At 43.2% G+C, this 12,883-nt stretch overlaps 1 protein-coding gene across 1 annotated transcript; it reads left to right on the top strand.

Annotated features, from left to right (window-relative positions):
* The first annotated feature begins 2,805 nt into the window (after nucleotides 1–2,805).
* On the top strand, nucleotides 2,806–11,809 carry LOC141776680 (odorant receptor 131-2-like). The gene is made up of 2 exons (XM_074650431.1): nucleotides 2,806–2,955; nucleotides 11,012–11,809. The coding sequence occupies exons 1-2, from the start codon at nucleotides 2,806–2,808 to the stop codon at nucleotides 11,807–11,809; spliced, it is 948 nt and encodes a 315-aa protein (XP_074506532.1).
* The last annotated feature ends 1,074 nt before the right edge of the window (nucleotides 11,810–12,883 follow it).

The raw sequence follows: 12,883 nt of genomic DNA, 5'->3' as shown, positions 1-12,883 counted from the left end.
AATAAAAACAAAATGAAAAAATAAAAAGGACCCTATCTTAAATCAACCCGACTTTATGATGTATACCTTCACTTTCTCCTGTTCTGATTCCACCAGAGCTGATACAGATTACTATATAAACATCTCAATACTTGGAGAAATCATTTGAATAGAGTGAAATGGACAACAGGGTGGACATAACAATACAATAAAGTGTGTACTTGTAAAAGCTTTGATTAATTCATTATGAAGACATTTGATTCAACTCAAATCTATGTTTTGAAGCTGTTGGTGTTGTTGTATTGGATTGCATCATACTGAAGATAGACTGTAAACCTCCGGACGCCAGTCTAACGGTGTGCAGTGTTGGAGCTAATGAGTCCCTAATGCTCTGGACAGGTGTTGACATTTTCCTTCAGAGTGGTGAAAACTTTCCATCTCTGGTGTCCTTACAGTAGATCATACACACAACCTCCCCCTGCTGCCGTCAGGCAAGTGATACAGGGTTAGGGTTCTGTGTATATTATACAGTCTATGTATATTTAAGGTTAGGTATCCGCTGCCGTACCACCAGATTATAGAGCTACTGCTGGCTACTTCTTTCCTCCCCATAAATAAATGACATGGTCCCGCTCGATGGAGTAGGTACTAGAAGAGACAAAATAATCTTCTAACATCGACATTTGAACCTTCAGTAACTGATAGAAGGGGGCACAACCTGAATAGAAGTCACCTAAAAGTGAAACTTACAACTACGACCATGGGGGCGGATGGCCTGGCCATTTTATCCGCCACTGCCAATAAGTTACGGACATTTGGCAGGTGGCGGGTGCTAATTTCAGACCCTGGAGAGGACTGACCTGGACTTCTGCAGAAGGCTTGACATCTGGACCGAAGAGAACACACAGAATATGCTAAATAAAGTCCCCAAAAATAGTGACGTTTATAAAGTCAGTGGAGATAAACTGGAGGAGGAGAGCTCAACAGAGAGCTACAAAAAATTCTACTCATCACTATACACTTCTACAGTTCCATAATTTGACTCCCAAAACTGAGACACATCTATATTTTACATTGGTTCTCACTTTACCTGTTTCAAAAACACACAACCCTCTTAAATTATAACGTCCTTCTCTTAATTTAAATGTTTTTTCAATACTAACAGGAAGGCTTTTATTCCTAACTCAGAAAATTATTTCTAATGTCTTTACATGCACAATATCCAAACATTTTAAGATACCTGACTTTATGAATAATGGATTTGTAGTTTCACAGTGAGAAGTTTTATGTATTAATCTAGAAGCTCTTTTCTGGAATTTAAAGGTCCCATATCGTGCTCATTTTCAGGTTCTTACTTGTATTTTGTGTTTCTACTAGAAACACGTTTACATGCTGTAAGGCAAAAAAAAACTTTATTTTCCTCGTACTGTCTGCTTGAATATACCTATATTCACCCTCTGTCTGAAACGCTCCGTTTTAGTGCATTTAACGGAAGTGCAACGGAATTGCGTTGCTAGGCAACAGTTTGGGTCCATGTTTACTTCCTGTCAGCTGATGTTATTAAAATACAAGGCAACAGGAAATAAACTGGGACACATTTAGAATGTTTACATTTAAAACCGTGTAATGGTCCAAATATTGTATATTTGTGACATCACAAATGGACAGAAATCGTGACGGCTTGTTTCAAACGCACAATTTCTGAATACGAGCTGTGTGTATTTCTCCGTATATTGAGCGTTTTGATAGTTTAACAGTATTTATAAAGCACTTAAACCTACTTTATAATATAAAAGATATGAAAATCTCACTTTTTACAATATGGGACCTTTCAAGAAAGAAAGAGGAGAAAAAAAAGCAAACAAGCATATTTCACAAAATGTGAAACTATTTCTTTAAACACACACACGTGCCAACATGAACAAACACACACACACACACACACACACACACACACACACACAAACGCACACACACACTATGGGTCAACATAATCCCAACTGTGTTCCATCTACTTATATAAAGTGTTCATCGACACCAACAGCAGTCTGGTGTTGTGTGGTGTCCTGCTCGGTAGGTGCAGTCTAGTCATGCTTACTGCTGTTACTGCGACTGTATTATCATGGATATCATTGTGTTAGAGTACTGTACGTAATGAATATTTTGTATCAAATATTATTTTCTATGATTTAGAAGGGTATTACTATTTCCTGTAATATTCAGTAGTTTACAGGACAGGATCCTCTTCATCGGAGTTATTTTCAGCTTTTAACTGAGACAAATCAAACACTGAGTCCAGCTGTACCACCTACTCTGAAACGGGTTCAGTGTAAGTTGAATAGTTTGGGACGGAGCCAGAAGACACTCCACACAGAGGCAGGAAATTAAGAATTATAAAGATTTAGAAGAGAAGGATTTATTCTGTGGATCAGTGCTGTTATTGTCAGATTGATTTCAGGGCACACTGTAAGAAACTTACTGTGAAATTCACAGTAATTAACTGGCAGCAATTGACAAGTGGCTTACTGTAAAATAAATTGACTTGATCCTATACAGTAACAACTTCATTACTGTAATTTCCACAGTAACTCTTGGATTACTGTAATTTCCGATAGAATATGCAGTATTCTACTGTGAAAGAGTATACAGTACTTTACTGTGCACAAACACAGTACAGCACTGTGGATTTCACAGGCATTTTTCACAATGCAGTTTCCCTTAAATTGTGATCTTTTATAGTCCTATAAACTCTTTGGAGGCTCCTCTGTAATCTAGAAAATAATCTGTGTTTATTTCAGGTGGGAAGGATTTTTTGCCATTTCAGACATGAATTTTTCAAACGGCACTTCGACTGTAACGGTGAATCAGCGGGACAACTTCCTCACAGCTGTGATCAATAATGTGATCGTCGTAGCCCTCTGCATCTCCATCAACTACATCAACAGTACTCTGGTCCACACCTTCAGGAAGCACAAGGTCTGTGTGTCTGTGTGTGTGTGTGCTGAATGATATATCATATTTTCATGATCATTGCGATATGAACATGCACGATAAACACACTGCAAAAGATAAAATCATTTTGTTTAGGGATGGTTACCAAAACCTGGTATTAAACGAGCCGCGAGGCTAAAGACTGCAACGTTAGTATTTATATTCACGCTGGTTCCAGTGAGACATTAATGAGTTTACATGGTGACTTTGCTGTTGTAAATATTACTGTTGCTGCTCTAGAAACAAAATGTTCTATTTAAAGTATTCAGTCTAATCCGGTTCTGAATATAAAGACAACCAGGCTGACATAAGTATGACTAATATGCACAGTTCAATATTTGATCAATAGCAATATTTTTCTTCATATTGTGCAGGCCTAATATACTATATATATGTGTGTGTGTGTGTAAGCTGAAAATGAGAATTAGGAGTCAGCAGAAGAGAGGAATTCATCTCCCTTTCTCTCTCTCTGTCTTCGTTCCCACTCAGCTTTAAGCAAATGGCTGATATTTTAGGACCCGAGCACCGACAACGTCGGGCCAACGAAGGCCCTATTGAAACTGTAGTGTTTCTTCTTTTTCTTTTTCTCCCAAATGAATCGCCTTTCTGACGACCTTAACATGCTCAAAAAGTAGTTAAACTTGGCACACTTATCAGACGTGGTGATTTTTAGTGTTTTATAGGCCGTGTACTTTAACGAACTCCTACAGATTTAATCAGAACAACTTGAAATTTGGTCAGGACCATCTTAAGACCTTAAGGATGAAAAGTTATCAAAATGGTGAGTTTTCACTGAACGACCTGACCGTGGCGTGGCGGCCATTTTGAGGTCCCGTTCATCGCTGCTTGCATCTTTAATTTGAAATTCTATTTGATCTTTTTTGGCTCATCTAGAGCGATACGATACGATACGATACGATACGATACGATACGATACGATACGATACGATACGATACGATACGATACCAAACGATACGATACGATACCAAACGATTCAATGATTTGAAATCGATACAGTAACTTTTTTTTGCCAAACATTCAGTCAGTGTGACTGTGAAATAAATATGTGATACTGGACAGAGCAGGTTAGGATTCCTCAAAGTTTTTCTTGAAAGGGAATCAGGGATAAATTAATTATGGATCAGTGGCGTAGGCAGAAATCACAGTGTGGGGGGGCACAGAGAACATCAGGTGGGCCTGTCCCGTCCAGGTCCGAACATCTGATAAGACTCTGAAAGGCAGACGTTAACCAAAATAGGCCATGCACCACAGTTTAATCCTACAAGCCTTGTACATCATCATCATCATCATCATCATCATCATCATCATCATCATCATCATCATCATCATCATCAGATGGAATGTTGCAGGCACCTGACATGTATATTTATCTTCTCTCTTCACTCTTGTTCAGATTTATTGACCTTGTTTTTAGCTGCATTTCTATTTCCGTCATACAATGAGAGCAAAATAACCAGAGTCAGATTCCTGGTAGCCTCTGTGTGTAGGTCTACTCATACCTGAGGCCTGTACTACAAAGCAGGATTTGGCGTTAGCGAGGTAACTTCAGGGTTAACCCTTCAGGGTTTTCCGTCCTACGAAGGTGGTTCACTTCGTACCGGGGTAGATCACCATGGTAACGGATGCTGAACAGCTAACCTGCTCCGTAGCTCGTATAAAAGCACCTCCTACTGACCAATCAGAGCTCAGTGCGCGAATCGTATGATAATATTACACACATATGAAGAAGTTTAAGTCATAATCCAGACTAAAGACAACACAGTTTAAACTGACAGATGCAGGAAGGACAGTTGGATTTATGCTGTGGGTGTTTACCGCTTTTAATTATGTTTTTTAATTTGCTCTTCAGCCCGTTTCACACCGCCGGAGAGGGGAGGCACAGCTGAAAGAAGGTTGAAATAATCATACATGCTGAATCTTAGTCTCAGGGTATAAAGAAGTGTAATCCCTTAATCCGTTACATTCTTTAAAGCTATTTATATCTAGTCGACTAAATCTGACTTTTGAGTCTCCGTTAAATTAATAAATCTGTTAATTTACGCATTCACACATGATCGGGAGTTTTTTCTTTTGCCAGCTGTTCTTCCTACATCTGGCAGCTTCAACTGTGTTAATTTTAGTCTGGATTAAGTGTTTAATTCCTTCGTATTTGTCTAATATCGTTTACTCTTCCTTTGTTAAATATACCGCTCTGCCTGTCTGTCTGCTGACAGTAGACTTGTTCATGTCTGTGATTGGTCAGATACTGCAAACACCTCCCCGTTCATGTGAACGCGCTCACAGCCAGACTGAGAAACCCTGGGTTGATTTACCGAGTTGATAACCAGCTTCGTAGTAGAGTTTAGCGTGATCTGGTTTGTTAGGGTTAGTGAAGCCAGATAACGAGAAGATACCCTGGAGATGTTGAACTCACTTCGTAGTACAGACCTCTGGACAATCAAGCTGATTCTGATCCAACGAGACAAACATAAACAGTGTAGCAAAGCATAGCATAGCACAGCATAGCATAGCATAGCATAGCATAGCATAGCATAGCATAGCATAGCATAGCATAGCATAGCATAGCACAGCAGCCACATATTCACACACACAGTTTAATCAAGCGTCTGGATAGATCACCTGCATTATCGTTAAAAAATACACTTTAACATATAGCCTGGCACAGCGGCCACATATTCACACACACAGCTGGCAGCATCATCAGCATAAAATCCAACTTGTACACCGAACATAAACTATACCCAACAAACAATAATAATGAAATAGGCCATTAGTCCATAGCTGTAAACGATCTTACTGTTGATGATTTCAACAGGAGACGACGGGGCTTCTTGTGGTGTTGAACACTGAAATGACTTCATAGTCCCTTTCAGAAGTGAGCAGGGACAAAGAGTTCAGTCTGATGTGATGCCCTGATGTCGGAGTCTTCCACCAGTAGGCCTTGTTCTGGGTACAGTAGGGTGACGAGGGGCCTGTTACGCCCCCGTCTAGGAGGGTAGGAACTCAAAATAAAAGTATAAAGGACGTTCCCTCCCCGGTCCCCAGACTACAGTCACAGGACTACATTTTAAGTTTAGTAAAAAAGATTTATTACTAAAAATCAAGTTAACAAACAATAAAATGAAACAATATAACTCAGGGTGAACAAAGGCCAAATTATCTGACTAACCCTGAACAAAATAAACAAGCAAACACAATGACAGTTCCTGACTCTGGCTCCCTAGGATACAGCAGATAAACAGGAGAAAAGATGGCGGTTCACCCCGACCACTGAAGTCTATCTTTGGCAACAAAGAAAACCTACAACAAGTTACACAATTAGGAAGCCAACGAGGGCGCTAAGGCTACTGATTCAACTGTAGATCACAGCTTTAACACAAAGGTTAGAGGTGACTGCTGACTGCTATTCACTGGATGATCCAGCAAAAATAAGGAAGCCTTCTGATTTGGTGGGCCTGAGTGCCAAGTGGGTGGACCCAGGCCCACCTCGGCCCACCCACAGCTACGCAGCTGTTATGGATATAAACAAGTAAACAACGATTAATGGCAAATACATACAGCTTTTATTAGAAAATAATAAAATGTGCAACTGCAGAACCTGCTGATTCAGTTCTCCAGATACAAGGCAGAGCAATATTTAACACTAAATATAATAAACCAACTTCTATTCAAGTTAAATAAACAGTGGTTTAACCTGCTACTTCTGTCCTCATTTTCAATATAAACAGTAGATTAATAATACAGAGATCAACCGCTGATACTGATCAAACAGCTGATAGTGATCAAACAGCTGATAGTGATCACAAACAGCTGATAGTGATCAAACAGCTGATAGCGATCAAACAGCTGATACTGATCAAACAGCTGATAGTGATCAGACAGCTGATAGTGATCACAAACAGCTGATAGTGATCAAACAGCTGATACTGATCACAAACAGCTGATAGTGATCAAACAGCTGATAGTGATCAAACAGTTTGGGACAGAATCATTCTGCTTGCATCCAAGATGGCGCTAACTACGGCTGCCTCGGCGATTTGGTGCGCTCTGTTTTTCTTGTTTTTTTGTGTTTCTTTAGTTTTTGGTAGAAGTTCACGGATTGTCTTCTCTAGAGAAGACATCCTTAACCTCAGGGAATCTACCCCAGCAGATCTTTTCCCCAACTTTCTGGCACCTTCAGCAGTTTTAATGCACGTTTTGCTGGGAGCTGTGGCCCTCGGCCGAGCGGAGAGGAAAGCGCTCCGGAGCGCTGAATCGCTTCAGACAGAGAGGACTAAAAACTCCTCTGCCTGCGATATTCCTCTCCAACGTGCGCTCACTGTGCAACAAAGTGGACGAGTTGCTGCTGATGGTCAGTACCAACAGAGACTTTTCCCTCTCTTCTGTCTTGTGTTTTACTGAGTCGTGGTTGTGTGGAACTATACCGGACTCTGCGCTGCAGCTGCCCGGCTTCCAGCTGTTCCGAGCCGACCGCGACCCGGAGCTATCACACAAGACAAAAGGAGGGGGAATATGTTTCTATATTAACGACGGCTGGTGCAAGGACGTGACAGTGCTTCAGCGGACATGTTCTCCGGATCTGGAATCATTTATTATCAACTCTAAACCATTTTATTCCCCCCGTGAATTCTCCTCCTTCATTCTGGTCGGTGTTTACATCCCGCCTCAGGCTCACGTGGAGCTCGCGCAGCGGCTGCTTGCCGACCAGATACGGGAGGTGGAGAGGAAAAACCCGGACTCTCTTGTTATCGTTCTTGGGGACTTTAACAAGGGAAACTTATCACAGGAACTCCCAAAATATAAACAGTTTGTTAAATGTCCGACCAGAGAGGAGAACACGCTGGACAAGTGCTACTGCAACATCAGAGACGCATATCACGCCGTTCCCCGCGCTGCGCTGGGAAACTCTGACCACGTCTTGGTCCACCTCATCCCCTCGTACAGGCAGAGGGTCAAACTGGCTAGACCGGTTGTGAGGACGACCAAGAAGTGGAGCAGCGAGGCGGTGGAGGATCTGCGTGAGTGCCTGGACTGCACGGACTGGGAGATGTTTAGGACCGCCACTGACAGTCTGGACGAATATGCAGAGGCTGTGACGTCGTATATCAGCTTCTGTGAGGACAGCTGTATACCGACGCGTACCAGGGTTCACTATAACAACGAGAAGCCCTGGTTCACAGCCAAACTCAAACAGCTTCGTTTGGTTAAGGAAGAGGCATTTAGGAGTGGTGACAGTGAGGGCTTTAAAGAGGCTAAATACGCGTTTGGCAAGGCGGTGAGGGAGGCCAAACGGCAGTATTCAGAGAAACTACAAGAACAGTTCTCAGCCAGTGATTCTGCCTCAGTCTGGAAAGGGCTGAGACAGATCACAAACTATAAGCCCAAACCGTCCCACTCCACGAATGACCTCCGACTGGCAAATGAGCTGAATGAGTTTTACTGCAGATTTGACAGACGTAGTGACGGTCCTGGCTGCATCTCCTCTCCCCCCCGCCATCAGCCATCAGCAATCAACACAAGCACCCCCCAGCTTTCTCCACAAGCACCCAGCCTGTGCACACCCCTCCCCCCCTTCACACCTCTGTCCATCCAAGAGGGGGAAGTCAACAGGCTCTTCAAAGGACAAAACCCCCGCAAAGCAGCCGGCCCAGACTCTGTCTCACCTGCAACCCTGAAACACTGTGCAGACCAGTTGTCTCCAGTGTTTACAGGGATTTTCAACACCTCCCTGGAAAACTGCAGGGTGCCGTCCTGCTTCAAAGCCTCCACCATCATCCCGGTCCCCAAGAAGCCAAGGATCACAGGTCTTCAGGACTACAGACCCGTCGCTCTGACCTCTGTGATAATGAAGACCTTTGAACGACTTGTGCTCCAACACCTAAAGACAATAACCAACCCCCTGCTGGACCCACTGCAGTTCGCCTACAGACCTAACAGATCTGTAGACGACGCAGTAAATTTAGCCCTTCATTACATTCTCCAGCATCTGGACTCCCCTGGCTCCTATGCCAGGATCCTGTTTGTGGACTTCAGTTCCGCATTCAACACCATCAGCCCAGCTCTGCTACAGGACAAGCTTTCCCTGCTGAGCGTGCCTGACTCCACCTGCAGGTGGATCACTGACTTTCTAACTGACAGGAGTCAGCACGTAAGGCTGGGGAAGCAAGTCTCCGACACCCAGACCATCAGCACCGGTGCCCCCCAAGGCTGCATTCTCTCCCCACTGCTCTTCTCCCTGTACACCAACGGCTGCACCTCCAGACACCAATCTGTCAAGCTCCTTAAGTTTGCAGACGACACCACCCTCATCGGCCTCATCTCCGAGGGTGACGAGTCTGCCTACAGATGGGAGGTTGACCATCTGGCATCCTGGTGCAGCCAGAACCACATGGAGCTGAACGCCCTGAAGACAGTGGAGATGGCAGTGGACTTCAGGAGGAACTCAGCCCCGCTCCCCCCCCTCATCCTGCGCGGCTCCCCAGTCAACACGGCGGAGTCGTTCCGTTTCCTGGGCACGACCATCGCCCAGGACCTCAAGTGGGAGCTAAACATCAGCTCCCTCACCAGTAAGGCCCAGCAGAGGATGTACTTCCTGAGGCAGTTGAAGAAATTCAACCTGCCACAGACCACAATGGTGCACTTTTACTCGGCCATCATCGAGTCCATCCTCACCTCCTCCATCACCGTCTGGTTCGCCGCTGCCACCGCCAGGGACAAGGCCAGGCTGCAGCGGGTCATCCGTGCTGCAGAGAAGGCGATTGGCTGCAACCTTCCCTCCCTCCAGGAGCTGTACACCTCCAGGACCTTAAGGAGGGTAGGGAAGATTGTGGCCGACCCCTCCCATCCTGGACACCATCTTTTTCAGACTCTGCCATCTGGCAGGAGGTTAAGGTCCATCAGGACCAAAACCTCACGTCACAAAAACAGTTTCTTCCCCATGGCAGTGGGGCTCTCCAACAGCCCATCCGCCCCCCTGTGACTGTCTCTCCCTCACACACACACTACTGCCCCCCCCTGCCGACACTGACTCTCCCCCCTCTCTCAATATTTGCACTATCTTTATATCATGTTTATAGCTTATTTGTAATTTGTAAATTGTACATTTTTATTATTTTATTCTAACGTTTTTATCTATTCTTCTGTTTTTATCTATTCTTTTGTTATTATACAGTTTGTCTCGCACCAATAATGCCAAAGAAAATTCCTAGTGTATACCTCTTACACCTGGCAATAAACACCATTCTGATTCTGATTCTGATTCTGATTCTGATTCTGATTCCTATAGAAACGCTGTTTAAATAATCTGCTGATAGTAATCCAGTAGTCCACCTACAGTGTTCATTTAGGCTCTTTTCATACATGAACACCTCGAACAACATGTTAAAACTACGTTAGACTGACGTTAGTTGAGTTTCTGTTTTGTTTTTTACTTTACTCCCGTGATAATTCACCTCGCAGACCGTCTGCTCTCCGACTGGATACATGAGGCTGATGCTGCGTGCACGTAGATATCCTGACAGGGAAAGGAAAGTCATTTTCTCTGAATGAAAAACCGAAAGCGCACGGGGAAAGCTCCTGTAGGGTGAAGCCGCCCTCGTCAAGTGGATTGATAGCGCCTGAAATTCTCCTCTACACCGAGAATTTATGACTCTCAATCGTCTAATCTGACAAAGTGACCATCGTGTAGTCCGATCTCGGCATTAGACTGTGTTGTATTCGACCAGATTTCACATTGTTATTTACAGAAAACATCCTCCTCTGAGAGGCGAGGTAGCTATCATATATTGGTCATGTATTGGTGGTAAATTTGCTCTAATTATTAGCAGGTAATTCAACTGTTTTGTGAGTCAGTTACAACCGATTGCATAGTCTGCTTTTAATGTAGTGCAATGTTTCCTTTTTTACTCTCTCTCTGAAAAACAAGTTTGAAAAGAAAATGAAAGGAGAAAAATAGGAGTTTGAGAAAACAGTGATGTAATGATCTGAAATACTAACAGTGCTCTATCGATACTACTGCAGATCTTCAACTCAAACCCTCGCTACATCCTGTTCATCCACCTGGTGATAAACGACATGATGCAGCTGATCCTGTCCACTCTCCTCCACATCGTCAGCTACGCCCTTCACACCATCAGAGTAGGTTTCTGCCTCATCCTGCTCATCATCACCATCCTCACCACCCTCAACACCCCTCTAAACCTGGCCGGCATGGCGGTTGAGTGCTACGTCGCCATCTGCATCCCCCTCCGTCACGGGCAGATCTGCACCGTCAACAAAACCTACATCCTGATCGGTCTGATCTGGGTTGCGAGTGCGTTCTCCATCATACCAGATCTGTTCATTCTGCTGGCTACGGAGCCGATGCACTTCTTTCAATCCAAGGTTTTGTGTGACAGAGATTACGTGTTCAGGAGCTCGTACAGCCTGAAGAAGAGGGACGCTTCACACATTGTGTTTCTGGTTCTGGTTTGGCTCACAATCCTCTACACCTACTTCAGGATTCTGTTTGCTGCCAAGGAAGCAACTGTAGACAATACAAAGGCCAGAAACACTATTGTCCTGCATGGTTTCCAGTTGCTCTTATGTATGCTCACGTACGTGAAAACCATGTTTGAACAAGGTCTGCTCTACTTGTTGCCCAGACAGAACCAGGCCATACGCTTTGTCTCCTACGTCATTATCCAGATCCTGCCACGGTTCGTTAGTCCCATTGTCTACGGACTGCGAGACCACACCTTCAGGATACATATGACAAGGTACCTGCTTTGTAAAGTGAGCATGAGGAACCACCCACAAAGGTCCTCGTGTCAAACATGAGGCCGAAGAGTGTGAATGTGTAAATTTCCGCTTCAGTTTTTTCATAATAAAACTACTCATTTATGTTTAGGAATAGATCGACTTGGTTCAGCTTAGGCAACAAACTACTTAGTTAGGTTTGGGGAAAAAAATCCAGATTTGGGTTAAAATAACTCCGGAAGTACCGTAACTTAAGTACATAAGTTGCTTGACAAAAACTACTTCATTAGCTTTAGGAAAAGATCGCAATTTAGGTTAAAATAACTTTAACTATTTCAACTGTCTGAATTGCTTACATGTCAGAATTTCATCCGACTGTCCGACGGCCGGTCGGGAGGAGTTAATCGGTCTCGGTCCCCCCCTCGTACACTGCACAGCAAACGACGCCCTACGAAGTTGAAATTCGGTCCGACTCTAAAATGAGTCGTGCAGCTCAAAATTCGGGCCGCAAATGGGCTAAAATCGTACAGTGTATAATCAGCTTTAAAAATATATATAAAAAAAATGTTGTGACCCAAAACTGTGGTGGAGAGGCCAAAACGTATAGGAAAATATCAGTTTTTTAAAAATATCTGTAAATTACCAAGCACTGTAGCCAGGGTCTGAGATTAACTTGTTTCACTTCCTGCCACTGTGAAAGACAAGCGTTGTTTTTGGTCTGCCACAATTGTATCTACCACTTTTGAAATCTCTGCGCTAAATGAAGGAATAACATTTTAGATCTGATGTCATTCAATGTTCCATATATTTTACATAAAAAAAATTATATATATACATAGTAAATTACGAGTTTGAATTACACCGTAGCTTCTAGGAGAGGGAGGGTAATGTAGCCTATTCATCTATAGTGGTTATTTGCATAAAAACACACAATTCAAATGATTATGATTATTTAAATATTTGATCAAAAGAAATCTTGGTTAAGTTGTTATGAAGTTAAACAGGTCATAATTCTCTCTCTCAAATCTATTTTATATTGATGTGAAAACATCTCCTTCAAACTACTGGATTTATTCAGGTTTCTCACCAAAAACAACATTTCACGAGATTACATATGAACGCATCATGATAACGTTGTAATTTACCTTTGCCCAA

Source organism: Sebastes fasciatus, chromosome 1 (genome assembly GCF_043250625.1).
Source record: "Sebastes fasciatus isolate fSebFas1 chromosome 1, fSebFas1.pri, whole genome shotgun sequence".
NCBI lineage: Eukaryota > Metazoa > Chordata > Actinopteri > Perciformes > Sebastidae > Sebastes > Sebastes fasciatus.
Note: the sequence above shows the minus strand (reverse complement) of the source record. Positions and strands in the feature narration are given on the sequence as shown.